The sequence below is a fragment of the Pelobates fuscus genome, chromosome 2, assembly GCF_036172605.1.
Source record: "Pelobates fuscus isolate aPelFus1 chromosome 2, aPelFus1.pri, whole genome shotgun sequence".
Taxonomy (NCBI): Eukaryota; Metazoa; Chordata; class Amphibia; order Anura; family Pelobatidae; genus Pelobates; species Pelobates fuscus.
The window spans coordinates 443,390,075-443,407,027 of record NC_086318.1 but is presented as its reverse complement, the minus strand read 5'-3'; the positions used below and the strand labels follow the sequence as shown (position 1 = coordinate 443,407,027).

General features: G+C 46.8%; 1 protein-coding gene across 1 annotated transcript in view; it reads left to right on the top strand.

The window, feature by feature from the left end:
• The first annotated feature begins 2,064 nt into the window (after positions 1–2,064).
• LOC134586452 (uncharacterized) overlaps positions 2,065–16,953 on the top strand; it is a 73,568-nt gene continuing 58,679 nt past the window's right edge. The window contains exons 1-2 of the mRNA XM_063441967.1: positions 2,065–2,593; positions 11,731–11,819. Coding sequence (XP_063298037.1) covers positions 2,587–2,593; positions 11,731–11,819 — 96 coding nt within the window. The 5' untranslated portion in view covers positions 2,065–2,586. The remainder of the gene's footprint in view (positions 2,594–11,730; positions 11,820–16,953) is intronic.

The window sequence follows — 16,953 nt, the reverse complement described above, 5'->3', positions numbered from 1 at the left end:
ACATACACACGGACACTGAGAGACAAACACACACACAGACATACTGACACACTGACAGACATACTGACACACTGACAGACATTCTGGCACACAGACAGACTGAAACACATACACACAGACACTGAGAGACAAACACACACACAGACATACTGGCACACTGACAGACATTCTGGCGCACACACACACACACATACAGACATACTGACACACTGACAGACATTCTGGCACACATACACACAGACAGACATACTGAACCACACATACATTGACAGACTCACACACACACAGACATACTGACACACTGGCACACATACACACAGACAAACATACTGAAACACACATACACACAGATAGACATACATATATACTGACACTGACACACACACACACACACACACACTCAGACATTCATGCAAAATGTGATAACCACCCTCCAGTTTCTTACCTTTTCCTGCAGGGTGGCTTCCCTGGGGTCCAGTGGGCTGGCTGGGGTGGCTGGGAGTTAAGCTCTCGCTCTCTCCCGGCCTGGCCCCCTTCTGAGCAGCTGGTCCTCCTTCCTCCCGCGTGGTTCCGGTTTCTGTGGGAGGAAGTGACGCGCGGCGGTCACTTCCTCCCAGACGGCTGCCAAAAAGCAAGTGCCCGGTCGCGCTGTTAAAGCGCCACCGCGCCCGACCGGGCCCCTGCTGACACAGGCCCACCGGGTGGCCCTAAGTGCTTGGGCCACCCGATGGGCCCCCATAGTTTGCGGGCCGGGGCAAACGGAGCAGCTTTCTTGGGCCCCCCAGCAGGGACAGGGCCCGGGGCAGCTGCCCTGTTTGCCCCGCGTTAAAGATGGCCCTGATTACACTATGGGAAGAAGGCAGGCCGGGAGAGACAGTGTTATGCTCTGGGCAATGTTCTGCTGAGAAACCTTGAGTCCTGGAATTCATGTGGATGTTTATTTCACACGTACCACCTACCTTGAGATTTTTACAGACGAGGTCACATCTTCATGGCAATTTCGTTCCCTGATGGCAGTGGTCTCTTTCAGAAGGATACTGCACCTTGCCAAACTGCAAAAATTGTTCATTATTGGTTTGAGGAACATGACAAAGAGTTCAAGGTGTTGCTTTGGTCTACAAATTCCCCAGAGCTCAATCTGATTGAGCATCTGTGGGATGTGCTGGAACAGCAAGTCCCCACCTCTTAACCTGCATGACTTAAAGGATCTGCTGCTAATGTCTTGGTGGCAGATATCACAGGACACATTCAGAGGTCTTGTGGAGTCCATGCTTCAATGTAACCACGAGGGGAGTTAAAACCCCTTCAGCCTCTTACCTGAATCCAGCACGATGTCCCTCGGTGCTGGTACAGGCTCTGCCCACGCTCCTCCCCTGCCGACATCAGCCGGCGAGGGATACCTAATGCGCATGTGCAGCTTTCCTATGAGGAAAATCTGACGCTGGGGGTCCGTGAGGACATCCAGCCTCAGATAACGGACCAAAAGTCAGTTTTGATTCCGGAAGCGCCCCCAGTGGCTGTCTGGTAGAAAGCCACAGAGGGCAGACTTAGTGCTGCAATGTAACATTGTTCTCTGGAACTGCAATGCTTTACATTGCAGCACTAGGTTCAAAAGGGTCACAGCGCCCAGTCCACTTCAATTAGCCTACAGTGTCCCTTTAAATTCATGTTTGTATTCCTAACACTATGGGGTTCCTTTAACTGTATAACTGAGATAGGATTTTATAAAACAGACATTTTTACACACTTACTGGGGATACCTAGGATGGGGTACTGTTATAGTGAGATTTATAGGGAAGTACCATTACTTACTCCCTGGCCCTCAGTCCTGATCCCGGACATTGCTGCGGGGTGCAGGAATCCATTTACAGGAAGCCGCCAGGAAATTGAGCATTTTATTTTTATTGCCGGTTGTGTGAGTTTACAAGGCAATGGAATTGTTCAGGTTCAGCTCACAGGGAAGTCCTTACTTTTTATAAGCAGTGTGTATTGTTCTGCCCCACCTAGCACTGGCTGCCAGTAACTAGCTAGAGATGTTTGCTGTACACATGGACAAAACACAGAGTATACTGAGAGCCCTGGAATACACAGCTAGCAGGTACCACACTGCGTATACTGACTCCTCTGGCATATACAGAGTATACTGAAAGCCAGCGGGTACCACACTGAGTATACTGACTCCTCTGGTATATACAGAGTATACTGAAAGCCAGCGGGTACCACACTGAGTATACTGACTCCTCTGGTATATACAGAGTATACTGAAAGCCAGCGGGTACCACACAGAGTTTACTGACTCTTCTGGTATATACAGAGTATACTGAAAGCCAGCGGGTACCACACTGCGTATACTGATTCCTCTGGTATATACGGAGGATACTAAAAGTAAGTGGGGACCACACTGCGTATACTGACTCCTCTGGTATATACGGAGTATACTGAAAGCCAGCGGGTATCACACAGCGTATACTGACTCTTCTGGTATATACGGAGTATACTGACAGCCCTGATATCCACAGGGAGGTGTGCAGACTGCCCGCACAGGTACACACAGAGTATATTGGATGAAACTGTGAAGCTCAGGATATGGCAGGTGAGTTTGTCCCCGTTGTGCTATTTCTCAGGATTCCACAGACAGACCTGCAGAGTTCACTGTTAATTCTAAGGAGAGCTTATGGTAAAGCTGCTGAGTTCCTGCCAAACAGATCAATTTATTAGAAATTTTTACCCGAAATATCCAAAATGGAATAAATGTCCCACTCTGATATTTTGGCCATTGTCAGTTCCCCAGTATTCCAGTTTGGTGAATCGTTTTATCGGTGAATCATATATCAGCTGAGGTTTTCACACTCTAATCTCTGTGCCAGGTCGGATTTATCAATGTCTGTGGATGTTCTAATAATGTCGACGAGAGACTGTTTATTTAAATATTGTGAGTTTCATTATAAATGTGAGTAACATGTTTTGTTGAGAATCGCATTATATCCTGCCTTGTAACTATGTGTTAAATCAATAAATAATCACTGGGAAAGCAGTTTTAGAATTTACTGACTAACCCCGGCACAGTTTCATCCCACGTCTCATTATTCACGAATTATCCTGAACGGTATTTGGACCATTTGTAATAGTTTGTTTCTTTTGATATTTTGATTTATAAAAAATATTTTCACATTCAAATGTTAGAGGTTTGTGGATTAAGTTGGTGCTACATCAATGCCTATAATATAATAATAATAATAATAATAATAATAATAATAATAACACTGCATCAGGCTCCAACAACCTCCAGTGTGCCAACTCCAATGGATTGCCACTCATATTCTGCTTGGCCAGTGCATTGCAGGGAAGCAGAATGTCTGTCCTTGCTCTCTATGTAACAGAATTCATAATGATCCCTCAATTTGGATTAAATATGTAAATGTGGTGATCTGGAAGGGATTAGAGGAGAATAGCTGGTTTTACACTGTAAGCAGTGTGTTGTGTTGATAAGTCGTTTTCAGAATATTTCTAACACCCAATACACAGTGTGTCTCATTCAAGAATGTTTTATAACTAATTCCAACTCAGCTGTGCAAGTCGCTATTCACAGCCACAAAAGGCAAACAATCCCCTTTCCTGGTGTTTGTGCAGTTATTGGGGGCTATAAAGTTTACAGTTTGTGTCTGAACAAGCTCAGGGCTTCCTTTATAATTCCCTTCCTTAAAACAAACCGCTTTCTGTCTTCATCAACGTCGAATTGCTGCATTTACTGTAACGCTTTATACAAACAGAGCTAATAACTCAATATCTATAAACAAAGGAAATGGCAAAATATTGCTGGGAATTGTAATAAAAGTCCACAGAAATCTTAAAAAAAAAAAAAATTATAAAAATGTTATGCAAAGAACAAGGATTCAGACGGGGGAGCAAAAGGGAGGGGGGGGGATTTTCTGTATAAATTACTGTTTACGGATACCTAAAAATGATTAATAGTAATGAATATAATACAACGAGACTTTGTAGGGATCCAGCAGGTACTTCTAGAAATGCAGATTCCCAAAATGTAAACATAATGCCGTAAACAATGAATGAAGTTTTTACAAAAACTAACTAGCAAATAATTAATTCATAATTCATTCTTTCATATTAAGTGCACCCACATTTATTGGATATCATTTTATTCATAAGAAACAGGGCTTTCATTTCACATCAAATCGTTAAATATGTAACATAATTTAATAGAAATAAAATCTAAAAACAAGTGTGAGAAATTAAGACATTTGGTTACGGTTTAAGTCCTACATGGCATTTTAACTGTGAATATCATAATATTGTGAGCTTTTACTGCAATAAATTATACATATTTGAGTTCAGCGATGCCTCACAAGTACAACAGTGCCCCCCCTGTACGGATTTATAGTGTTTTGAAAAGTTACAGGTTAAAGTATAGGGCTTTCCCATTTTAAATTTTTACACCTTGAAATTTGTCAGATTAGTAATGTTGCCTTTGAGACCATATGGCAGCCCACGAATGAGAATTACCCCATCATGGCATACCACTTTCAAAAGTAGACAACCCAGGGTATTCAGAATGAGGTATGACCAATGAGGTAGTCACAAAACATGATCAAAATTAGTGTTCATATTTGATTTTTGAATTTTTCCCACACAAACGGCATACAATGATATTACCATTGTGATATATTTTACTGTTTTGAAACACTCATAGTTGTGTTCAACGAAGTCCCCCAAGTACAATAGCACCCCCCCATGCCCTCCCCCCGTCCCCCTCCCCCTCCCCTCCCCCTCCCCTCCCCCTCCCCTCCCCCTCCCCTCCCCCCGTACCCCTCCCCTCCCCCTCCCCCTCCCCTCCCCTCCCCTCCCCCCGTCCCTCTCCCCTCCCCCCCTCCCCTCCCCCCGTTCCCCTCCCCTCCCCCCCCCCTGCCCATGTACAGGTTTTATGGTATTATGGAATGTTATAGCTTTAAATATAAAACTTCCAAATTAAATTATCTGGACTTTCTGCCTGGGTTGTCAGGTAGGTCCAACAAATTGTAATTAATAAAATGTCTTAATTATGTAAAACGATTACATCAATATACATGTAGAAGTTATATATAAAAGTTATATATATAATTTCATTCTAATTGTATTTTGAGATTATATATATATATATGCGGCGTTAAGGAGTTCAAGATATTTCATGCTTCTACTTCAAGAAGGATCATAGAACAGTCACCTCAAAAGTAAATTTTAATATTAGAATCCTTTCATCGAGTTTTGAATTGAAATAGATTTTTAAATGAAATAAATGTAAAAAAATTAAAAACACATCCCCTCCTTTAGTGTATGGCAGGATCTTTCAGTCATAAAGAGCCTCCCCCCCCCCCCCCCCCTTCACTCCCCACTAATCTTGGTAAATATGAGTAAAGAAGGCTGTGAAAATTGTCTTTATTGTTTAACCTTTTCACTTTTTGTTAAAAAATACACAAAAATAATCTGCTCTAATGCATATCTAACAATTGCAAGCACAGCAAGGGCTTGAATTACAAATGTATGGGTGGACCTATAATTAACACCTCTATGACTTCAAAGAGGAGAATATGTTTGAAGTATATTCCCATTAATATTTAAATGTTTTAGTACCCCTTGGTGACTAGGAACAGGAAATTGTTCAACCATGACTTGTGTCACAGGGATATGAATATAAGGTAACACATAGGCCAAATTCCCTTAGTCATTCGTCACAATAGGCAAGACCATGGGAGATAGCTGTGATGTGCGGCAAAAAGTTTCTGAGCTTCACAAAAATGGGGAGTGGCTATAAGAAAATAGCAAAGGCATTGAAAATGCCCGTTTCCACCATCAGGTCAATAATTAAGAAGTTCCAGTCAACTGAAAATGTTATGAATGAACCTGGAAGAGGACGTCTCTCTATAGCGTCTTAATGCACAGTGAAGAGGATGATTTGGGTGGCTAAAAAATCTCAAAGCATCACAGCTGGAGAAATACCGAAGCTCGTTGTGTCTTGTGGTCAGAAAGTCTACAAACCTACAATCCGTCACTTGGATATTCCGGCAGGACAAACATCAAAATCAACACAAAAATGGTTTACTGACCTGCCGTGGCCATCCCAGTCCCCTGACTTGAACCCCATAGAAAACCTGTGGGGTGACCTCAATAGAAGAGTCCATCAGCATTAACTTGGAAATTTGAAGGATCTGTTGAGATTCTATATCGAGGAATGGTCTCGGTCCTTTGCCATGTATTGTCCATTCTCATCAGGCATTTTAGGAAGACTCATAGCTCTTATCCTGGGAGATAGCACAATTGTTCCGCACCTATATTTAACAAATATTATGTTTTTATAAACCTATGTTGTGTTTAAAATGGTTTGATATCCATGAGAGCAGAGTATTTTTGTGTATTTTTTTAACAAATTATCTAAACGGCAATTCACAGCCTTTTTGGCTCATATTTCCAAAGGGTGCCAATATTAGTGGAGGGCACTGTACGTTCATCTTGGGTCAGACAGTGTTTGAAAACTGATGGTTAGTCTCTATAATCTCTATAGTTAGTCTCTATGGTCTTCCCCGCTTCACTCTCTGCAGAGAAGCATGTAAACCATAGAGACTAACTCGGTTTTCAAACACTGCCTGACCCAAGGTGCATGTATATGGCTGAAGGATGCTGTCATAGACTTAAGATAGGGATGGGTTTCTAATTTTTTTGACATTTAGTTAATTTAAAAAAAAATCTATTTCCTTTTAAAATTTGATGAAAGGCTTATTATATTGTAAATAGCTTTAAGGTTACCGTTGTCCTTTAAGTCTAACCGGCGTCACAATGCACAATTACACAAGTGGCACATCATGTAGTCTAAAACAGAACGCCAAGCAGAGTAACACTGACTGCTCCCTCCCATATACAAATATTCAGAGGGGTGTGCAATAGCCAAGTAGTTTAAACAAAATGGTACCAGCCAGTCCTATGCTCTGCACAATGAGATCACTGCCCTCGGCTCACTCCCAGGTCCCAGAACAAAGAGCAAGAGTTGATGTGTGATGGCCAGACAGAGTAATGTACACTGGCCATAGTAAAACAAGAATCCAGCGTGTGCACCCGCCTGTGGGAATAGATCTGGTGTTGAGTTTGTGCCCTTTGTAGCACCTGTGCAACCCAAGTGCAGAAGGGAGGAAAGTAGGAGATGGCCCAGGAGACATGGAACATGGGTGGAGGGTCCAGCTGCACTGCGCACTACGCACATTCGGGGGAGCTACTATGTAAGGGTCATTTAGAGAGTGGGATTATCAGTACTATAGCAGAGTGTTCAGAGCTCCACTCCTATATTCAGAGAGGGGGGGGGGGGGCAGTGAAATGTGTTTTCTATATGTCTCATGAAACATGAAAAAAAACTGCTACAAAATGTTTTTTTTTTTTTTGTAAATTGCTTTATTTTAGAAATATATGATTTTATGGGCATTATTCTCAATGCAGACAGTCTTTTTTATATTCTCTTGCCAATTTCAGTACTGCTAGTAATATCTTCATGGTCTGTACAAATATAAACATGGAATTTGACCATTTTTATTTATCTATTTTTGTCAGAACCTACTGTATGTGAGAAACATTGTATTTGTGTTTTACATTTTAGAGACTGAGATATAGAAAATATTGTAAGATAAAGGGCACTATGTACTGCCTAACGCTTTTCATTCCCCAAATATTTCTACAAAGGCTGATTGAATTAATAAATAATAAAACTTTAGTAAATTTGTCTAATTTTAAAGGGACTCTATAGTCACCATATAAAAGCAAGAAAGACAGGTCCCCCAGCCTTCCTTCTTGCTTTTATATGTACTTTCATTTATTAAAAATAAATTTCGAGGTGTTTTTATATTAAAAACTTACCTCCGTTCCAGCGCCGAGCTCCCCGCTAGGCCGCGCCCCCTTTTTCGTCAAAATGACGAAATCGCGGGGCCCAATGGGACGGCTTCGCGCTGCACCAATCGCGTTCTTCATAGAGCGGCATTGAATGCCGCCCTATGAAGAACCTGAGCGCTTTACCGCGCATGTGCGCGGAATGCGCGTTCGCGAGCTGAGCTGTCTGACTGACAGCTCAGCTCGCTTTCTAAAATTATCAATAAGGGGGGGGACCTACTGTCCCCCCCCGGCCCCCACCCCTGTGCGGCGGGTGGGGGCCCTAAATACAAAGGGGGGGGGACCCTAGTTAACCCTCCCCCCCCCCCAAAAAAAATATCTCCCTACCTACCCCCCCTCACCCTAAAAATAATGAGGGGGGACCATTAACTAAAAACCTGTAAAAAAAGAAAAAATGAGATAAAATCAACTTACCATTCGATGTTTTCTTTCTTCTAAAATCTTCTTTCTTCAGCCCCAAAAAAGGCCAAATAAAAATCCATAATAACCGACGCAATAAAAAAAAAAAAAAAAAACGAGAGCAAAAAAAAATAATCCATCTTCACCCATGGAGGGCTCCGCGCAGACTGAGCTCCGCAGGGCGGGGGAAGGCTTATAAAGCCTTGCCCCGCCCTGCAATTATGCTAAGAACACTCTGATTGGTGGGTTTAAGCCAATCAGAGTGCTCTTTGTCATTTTACAAGCGTGGGAAAGTTCTTTGGAATTTTCCCACGCTTGTAAAATGACACAGAGCACTGTGATTGGATGGATTTCAAGCCATCCAATCACAGTGCTCTTTGTCATTTTACAAGCGTGGGAAAGTTCTTTGGAATTTTCCCACGCTTGTAAAATGACAAAGAGCACTCTGATTGGCTTAAACCCACCAATCAGAGTGTTCTTAGCCTAATTGCAGGGCGGGGCAAGGCTTTATAAGCCTTCCCCCGCCCTGCGGAGCTCAGTCTGCGCGGAGCCCTCCATGGGTGAAGATGGATTATTTTTTTTGCGCTCGGGTTTTTTTTTTTTTTTTTTTATTCCGTCGGTTATTATGGATTTTTATTTGGCCTTTTTTGGGGCTGAAGAAAGAAGATTTTAGAAGAAAGAAAACATCGAATGGTAAGTTGTTTTTATCTTATTTTTTTTTTCTTTACAGGTTTTTAGTTAAAGGGTCCCCCCTCATTATTTTTAGGGTGAGGGGGGTAGGTAGGGAGATAAGTTTTTTTTGGGGGAGGGGGGGTGGGGGGGAGAGGGTTAACTAGGGTCCCCACCCCCTTTGTATTTAGGGCCCCCACCCACCGCTCAGGGGTGGGGGCCGGGGGGGGACAATAGGTCCCCCCCTATTGATAATTTTAGGGCCCCCACCCACCGCTCAGGGGTGGGGGCCGGGGGGGGGGCAGTAGGTCCCCCCCCTTATTGTGAATTTTAGGGCCCCCACCCGCCGCACAGGGGTGGGGGCCGGGGGGGGGGACAGTAGGTCCCCTCCCTATTGTGAATTTTAGGGCCCCCACCCACCGCTAAGGGGTGGGGGCCGGGGGGGGGACAGTAGGTCCCCCCCTTATTTTTTATTTTAGGGCCCCCACCCGCCGCACAGGGGTGGGGGCCGGGGGGGGACAGTAGCCCCCCCCCCTTATTGTGAATTTTAGGGCCCCCACCCGCCGCACAGGGGTGGGGGCCGGGGGGGGACAGTAGGTCCCCTCCCTATTGTGAATTTTAGGGCCCCCACCCGCCGCACAGGGGTGGGGGCCGGGGGGGGGCAGTATGTCCCCCCCTTATTTTTTATTTTAAGGCCCCCACCCACCGCACAGGGGTGGGGGCCGGGGGGGGACAATAGGTCCCCCCTTATTGATAATTTTAGGGCCCCCACCCGCCGCACAGGGGTGGGGGCCGGGGGGGCAGTATGTGCCCCCCTTATTTTTAGGGCCCCCACCCACCGCTCAGGGGTGGGTCCGGGCGGGGGGAGGAGAGTAGGTCCACCCCCCCCCCCTTCAACCACTATTGTGGCCGGACAGCATCCCTGTGGGTTCGGGCTTCAGCTGTCAGCTGAAGCCACGCCCACAGCAGTGCTGACAGGCTGTCAGCACACAAAGCGCGTTCACAGTGCTTTGTGTGCTGATAGCCCGTCTGATGCATTCACCCAGAATGCATCGGACGAGAGGCCTTTTTAGGGCCTCTGAACTCGGAAGTCCCTCTGGTGGCCGTCTGATTGACTGCAACAAGAGGTGTTCCAAGCTTCTAATGTAAACACTGCATTTTCTCAGAAAATACAGTGCTTACAAAAAAAAGGCTCCGGGTAGCTGTAGCACTCACCTAAACAACCTCATTAAGCTGAAGTTGTTCAGGTGACTATAGTGTCCCTTTAATTTGTAAGTTTGTCTAAAAAGCAATATATACACAGAGAATTGGAGTTTTATTATATGTTTATACGCCAGCTATGCATTCCTTGCTTCAAACACATGTGAAGCGTAAGGTTAGTTCACAGAACCACTGCTTGGTAACGAATGGGTTAATAAAAGATTTGTTGCGGTCATGTTAATAACTTCGACCCATGAATTGGTTCCCTGTGAAGAGAACTGTGTCCGTTGTATGTTCCATTCTGTGTACTGCAATGAGAGGTGCACACTGGCATGACATTACTTAACAGCTCTCTATAAACTGTTAGAGCATATGGTCAGTTTTTTATCTAAAGGGTTAATCCAAGCACCATCACCACTTCTATGATTTGTAGTGGTCATGGTGCCTGGAGTCTGTATGTTCAGTGTTCTAGTATGAAAGTTTAACCCCTTTGCTGCTAGAGATTTAACTCCACCTGCGAACCTTCCTTAATGCTTTATTCTTGTACAAAACACAGTGCCGTTTTTTTCACTCTGCAAATAAACCATTTAACAGAGAGCTGAATGCTTCCTTATTAAGTCCCGTGGCTGCTGTCGCTTGTTCAGCTTGTTTTGATATGCGTCCAGACTTGTAATGACTTGAATCCCAGCTTACAGATAATTCCTGCCTCCTATTAATTGATTACCATGCTTGGCTGGCCTCATATCAGTAGAAACGATTCCTTCAATTCCAGTTTTTTCTGATGTCTTCGCTGAGGTCATGACTTGTTCTCCTTTTCAAACCCTGAGCACCAGCTGTTTTCATAGTTATTTTTTTATAAAAGTACCCAGTCCCCGCTGGGGGACCTGAGATATGATAAATATGGGGTCTCTGGAGGAAACGACCTTGAGTTGTGTTGTCATATAAATTTCTTTCCCTTCCACTTATCAAATATGATGAATGAGCTGCAGCTTAGGACTGAACTACATTTCCCATGAACCTCTGTTCCCATAAAACATTGGGCTCCTGATTGGTGGAGCCTTTTCCTGGTCTGGAATGGGTTGGGCTTTCATTATATATAATGAATTAGAATGAAGCTACTTTGTTTGTTTTTGAACATGGTGATACAAAGTTATTCTATGGTGATGGGATGCATATTATTATGGGAACAATAATTGAGAAAGACCAAATGTGCGAGCTGGTCTTCCTTGGAGAAGAGGGTCCATCACGGCACGTGGTCCAGTGTCACGATAAATGGGATATTATAGATTGACCTGGTTCCTCTCACAATGTTATTTACTGTATCAGTCAGAATGTGCGGCTTTGTGCTTCTTGATTCCGTTCACCTAGAACGCACAGACTGACTTTATATATCTCATCCTCTCTCACACCTTCATCCTCTCCATGTCTCTCCATCTTTCTCTTTCATTCTCTGTCTCTCCCCTTCTCCCTCTCCTTCTCTCACTCTGTTTTTCTCTATTTCTCTCCTCCCTTATTTTCTTGTTCTCTTTCTTTTTCCTTTAGCTTTCGAGTTCCATGAAGACGACTTGGAAGAACTTCTCATATATGACGACCTTTTCCTGGAATATTTTAACGAGTTCCTTGGTTTAGGGGTGAGTATAAGTTATACTCTTCATCATATCCTACACGTGATGCTAAAACTCAAACTGGAGTTTTACCCTCCAATATTGCATATAATAAACAGTTTGAATGTACTTTTTATTTAATTTTATTTGGTAACAGCAGGGCTCGAGTCCTGCAGGAACGCGTGGGAACGGCGTTCCTGCATTTTTTCCACAGCAGGAACGCCGTTCCCATTACTAGTCCTGCAGGACCCAGGGCTGGCACAAGCGGCTGCCAAAGCAGGGGGGAGCACAAATCCGAATCCCCTGCCTCTGACTGGGGACTCGGATTTTTAAACTCACCTCTCCCCCTGCAGTCAGTGGAGTCATCCTGACACTCCTGATGATGTCAGTAGGAGGGGGCGTGACTTTCTCTGCTCTTCTCACAGGACCGCTGGGGAGCAGAGGAAGTCACGCCCCCTCCTCCTGACATCATCAGGAGAGGCTGGCTTACTCCACTGACTGCAGGCTCCACATCCTGTCCCACCCCTCCTGGCCCAAGGTAAGCCTCAGGGAGGGGGGAAGGCACTTTAGTTTTTTTTTTTTTTTTTTTTATCCCTTCCCTCAGTCCCTGTCCCCCTATTTAAGGTCCTGTCCCCCCTCCTCAGTCCCTGTCCCCCTATTTAAGGCCCTGTCCCCCCTCCTCAGTTCCTGCCCCCTTTCCCCAGTCCCTGTCCCCCTCCTCAAGCCCTATCCCCTTACTCAGTCCCTGTCCCCCTCCTCAGGCATGTCCCTTTCCAGAGTCCCTGTCCCCCTATTTAAGGCCCTGTCCCCCCTCCTCAGTTCCTGCCCCCCTATTTAAGGCCCTGTTCCCCCTCCTCAGTCCCTGTCCCCCTATTTAAGGCCCTGTCCCCCCTCCTCAGTTCCTGCCCCCTTCCTCAGTCCCTGTCCCCCTATTTAAGGCCCTGTCCCCCCTCCTCAGTTCCTGCCCCCCTCCTCACTCCCTGCCCCCCTATTTAAGACCCTGTCCCCCCTCCTCAATCCCTGTCCCCCTATTTAAGGCCCTGCCCCCCTCCTCAGTTCCTGCCCCCCTCCTCAGTCCCTGTCCCCCTATTTAAGGCCCTGTCCCCCTCCTCAGTTCCTGCCCCCCTCCTCAGTCCCTGTCCCCCTTCCTCAGACCCTGTCCCCCTTCCTCAGTCCCTGTCCCCCTTCCTCAGTCCCTGTCCCCCTCCTCAGTCCCTGTCCCCCTCCTCAGTCCCTGCCCCCATCCTCAGTCCCTGCCCCCATCCTCAGTCCCTGTCCCCCTTCCTCAGACCCTGTCCCCCTTCCTCAGTCCCTGTCCCCCTTCCTCAGTCCCTGTCCCCCTTCCTCAGTCCCTGTCCCCCTCCTCAGTCCCTGCCCCCATCCTCAGTCCCTGCCCCCATCCTCAGTCCCTGTCCCCCTTCCTCAGACCCTGTCCCCCTTCCTCAGTCCCTGTCCCCCTTCCTCAGCCCCTGTCCCTCTTCCTCGGCCCCTGCCCCCCTTCCTCAGCCCCTGCCCCCCTTCCTCAGCCCCTGCCCCCCTTCCTCAGCCCCTGCCCCCTTCCTCAGCCCCTGACCCCCTTCCTCAGCCCCTGACCCCCTTCCTCAGCCCCTGTCCCCCTCCTCAGCCCCTCAGTTCCTGTCCCTTTCCTCAGCCCCTCAGTTCCTGTCCCTTTCCTCAGTTCCTGTCCCTTTCCTCAGTTCCTGTCCCTTTCCTCAGTTCCTGTCCCCTTCCTCAGTTCCTGTCCCCTTCCTCAGCCCATGCCCCCCCCCCCAATCTCCTGTCCCTCTTCCTCAGCTCCTGTCCCCCTCCTCAGCCCCGTGCCCTTACTCAGCCCCTGCATACAAGCGTATCTTTTTTTGGGGTGAGGGGGGGAGGGAGCGGGGAGTGGATCTTGGGTGAGTTCCTGCACTTTTTGACCCAGGACTTGACCCCTGGGTAACAGTCTTTTTTTTTGATTATAGCTTTTTATTGAAAGATTTTACGTTGTACAATTATTGATACAGAGTAGATGAACACAGATTTCTTTAGAGTTCGGACACAGTATAACAGAGCTTTATAAAACACAAGTAGGGATTGGTGAACAAAGGAACTCAGAGTGCCTTGACCGGCCTTCATGGGTTCTGGGGATTCAGTATTTCCTCGATCAGTCCATGATTGTATTCATGGTGCCTTCTGTATTGAAGGATCTCCTGGTTCTAATAAGCGTCGTTCATCAAGAGGTAAATAGACTGATTCTGAGTTCTATTAAATCCTTCCTATTCTATCATTTTCTCTGTCACTGAGAAGGAATGAGACCAGCCAGGGGCGGACTGTGAACCCTCAGGGCCCCCGGGCGAAATAAATCAAGGGCCCCCTTACAGGCCCCACCCATACTCCGCAGCAAGCGCCACCCTTGTCCCGCCTCCATGCACCGCCTCCAGCCACACCCTACACAATCTTTAGACACAAGGAACAAAAGTGCAATAATCCCTTCGAGGCCCCAGTAGAGACTACAATTGAGGGCTAATGGGCCATGGAGGGGGGTCTTTTTAGCAGAGGCTGTCTCAGTGTCCTTTAGAGAGTGTGTTAGAAAGAATCCCCTCCAGGCCCCATTAGAGACTACAATGGAGTCTAATAGGCTTGGAAGGGGGTCTTTCTAACAGAGGCCATCTCAGCGTCCCCACTGGAAACAGTCGCCTCAGTGTCCTTTAGAGAGTGTGTTAGAAAGTATTTCCTCCAGGTCCCATTAGAGACTACAATGGAGTCTAATTGGGCCTGCAGGGGGGGTCTCTCCAACACTCTGGTTCCTATTCACAATATAGCAACACAACATAGCTCGCTGATACCTAGGCCAAGTTGTCTCCTCTTACCTTAATTACTGTTGCTGGCTGGCAGTCTGTGGGCTTGCTGGAAGGCTGTGGGCTTACTGGCTGCGGCTGGCAGGCTGTGGGCTTGCTGGCAGGCTGTGGGCTTGCTGGCTGCGGCAGGCAGGCTGTGGGCTTGCTGGCTGCGGCTGGCAGGCTGTGGGCTTGCTGGCTGGCAGGCTGTGGCTTGCTGGCTGGCAGGCTGTGGCTTGCTGGCTGCGGCTGGCAGGCTGTGGGACTGCTGGCTGTAAGCCTGTGGCTTGCTGTAGGCCTGTGGGCTGTCTACTGGCCTGTGGGCTAACTGGTGGCCTGTGGGCTGGCTGGCTACTGGCCAGCCTGTGGGCTGGCTGGCCACTGGCCAGCCTGTGGGCTGGCTGGCCGGCCTGTGGGCTGGCTGGCTGGCCGGCCTGTGGGCTGGCTGGCTGGCCGGCCTGTGGGCTGGCTGGCTGGCCTGTGGGCTGGCTGGCTTGCTGGCTACTGGGGCACTTGTAGATTATTTAAAGAAATAATCCATGCACAATAACCACTACTGCTCTGTGTAGTGGTTATGGTGCCAGGAGGGCCAGGCCCGCCTCCCAGAGTAAGTAGTCAAACCATTTAAGAACAGTTTGACAACTTACCTGGGGTCTGCTGGGATATGAGGCTGTAGTAGGGTATAGGAGCAGTGGTGCAATGTGTGAGGGGTGCAGTGTGTGAAAGGTTCAGTGTGTGTGAGGGGGTGTAGTGTGTGAATGTGTAGGGTGTGTGGGGAAATCTGTGTATGTGTGTGTCAATGTTAGTATGGGGGGCTGTGTGTGTATGGGTGGGCAGTGTATGGGTGGGAAGTGTATGTGTGTGTGTGTGTGAGGCAATGTGTGTAAATGTGTATGGTGTGTATGGGGGCAGTGTGTGAATGTGTATGGTGTGTGGGGGCAGTGTGTGAATGTGTATGGTGTGTGTGTGTGGGGGCAGTGTGTTTATGGGGCTAGAGTTCACTCTCACCACTGCGACCACCAGGAATCCCTGGTGGTCACAGTGTTGAGAGTAAACTCTAGCCCGTAGCTCCAGGGCTAGAGTTTACTTTTGCAAGAGCCGTAACGTTGCCATGGTAACCGCGGCAACGCTCTGTGCTCGCGCAAGAAGGACCCAGAGGAGCTGCAGGCTGAGCTCCCGGGTCCTCTTTCCCCTTCCCTTACTCCCCCCTCCCCCTCTTCTTACTCCCCCTCTTCTTACCCCCCTCTTCTTACTCCCCCCTCTTCTTACCCCTTTCTTACTCCCACCCTCTTCTTACTCCCCCCTCTTCTTGCTCCCCCCTCCCTCTCTTCTTACCCCCCTTCTTACTCCCCCCTCCCCCTCTTCTTACTCCCCCTCCCTCTCTTCTTACTCCCCCCCTCCCTCTCTTCTTACCCCCTCTTCTTACTCCCCCCTCCCCCTCTTCTTACCCCCTCTTCTTACTCCCCCCTCCCCCTCTTCTTACCCCCTTCTTCTTACTCCCCCCTCTCTTCTTAACCCCCTCCCCCTCTTCTTACTCCCCCTTCCTCTTTTTACTCCCCCCTCCCCCCTCTTCTTACTCCCCCTTCCTCTTTTTACTCCCCCCTCTTCTTACCCCCTTTTTACTCCCCCCTCCCCCCTCTTCTTACTCCCCCTTCCTCTTTTTACTCCCCCCTCTTCTTACCCCCTTCTTACTCCCCCTCCCTCTCTTCTTACTCCCCCTCTTACTCCAGAAAAAAACAGACTGCGCCAAATAAGGAATACTAGATAATCTTATGCAGATATATGTATACACAATATTATATATAAAAATATTGAGATATAACAATAATAAAGAGTCCCAGCAGAAAAAGTCTTTTTTTTGGAGATTAGAAGATTTTGAAGATGCAGATGAGGAATTCTGTTGTTGGTGTCTCATATAAAAATAAAACACAAAAGAAACCACCAATAGTGTAATCTAGTATATACAATGTTTAGGTAAATTCTTTTTTTATTTTTTGGGATTACACTATTGGTGGTTTCTTTTGTGTTTTATTTTTATATGAGACACCAACAACAGAATTCCTCATCTGTGCTTAAGTTTTATCGACTTGAACACTAAGGAGGATAACAGACTAACCTCCAAAAAAGCTCTACCTTCAAAAGGTTCTAATCTCCATAAAATACTTTTTCTCCTGGGACTCTTTATTATTGTTATATCTCAAATTTTTATATATAATAGTGTGTATACATATATCTGTATAAGATTATCTAGTATTTTTTATTTGGCGCAGTTTGTTTTTGTCTGTATTTTTTCCTTGTTCCTCTTGGGTTATTAGGGTATCCCAGTAAGGGATCTTATTCTGCTG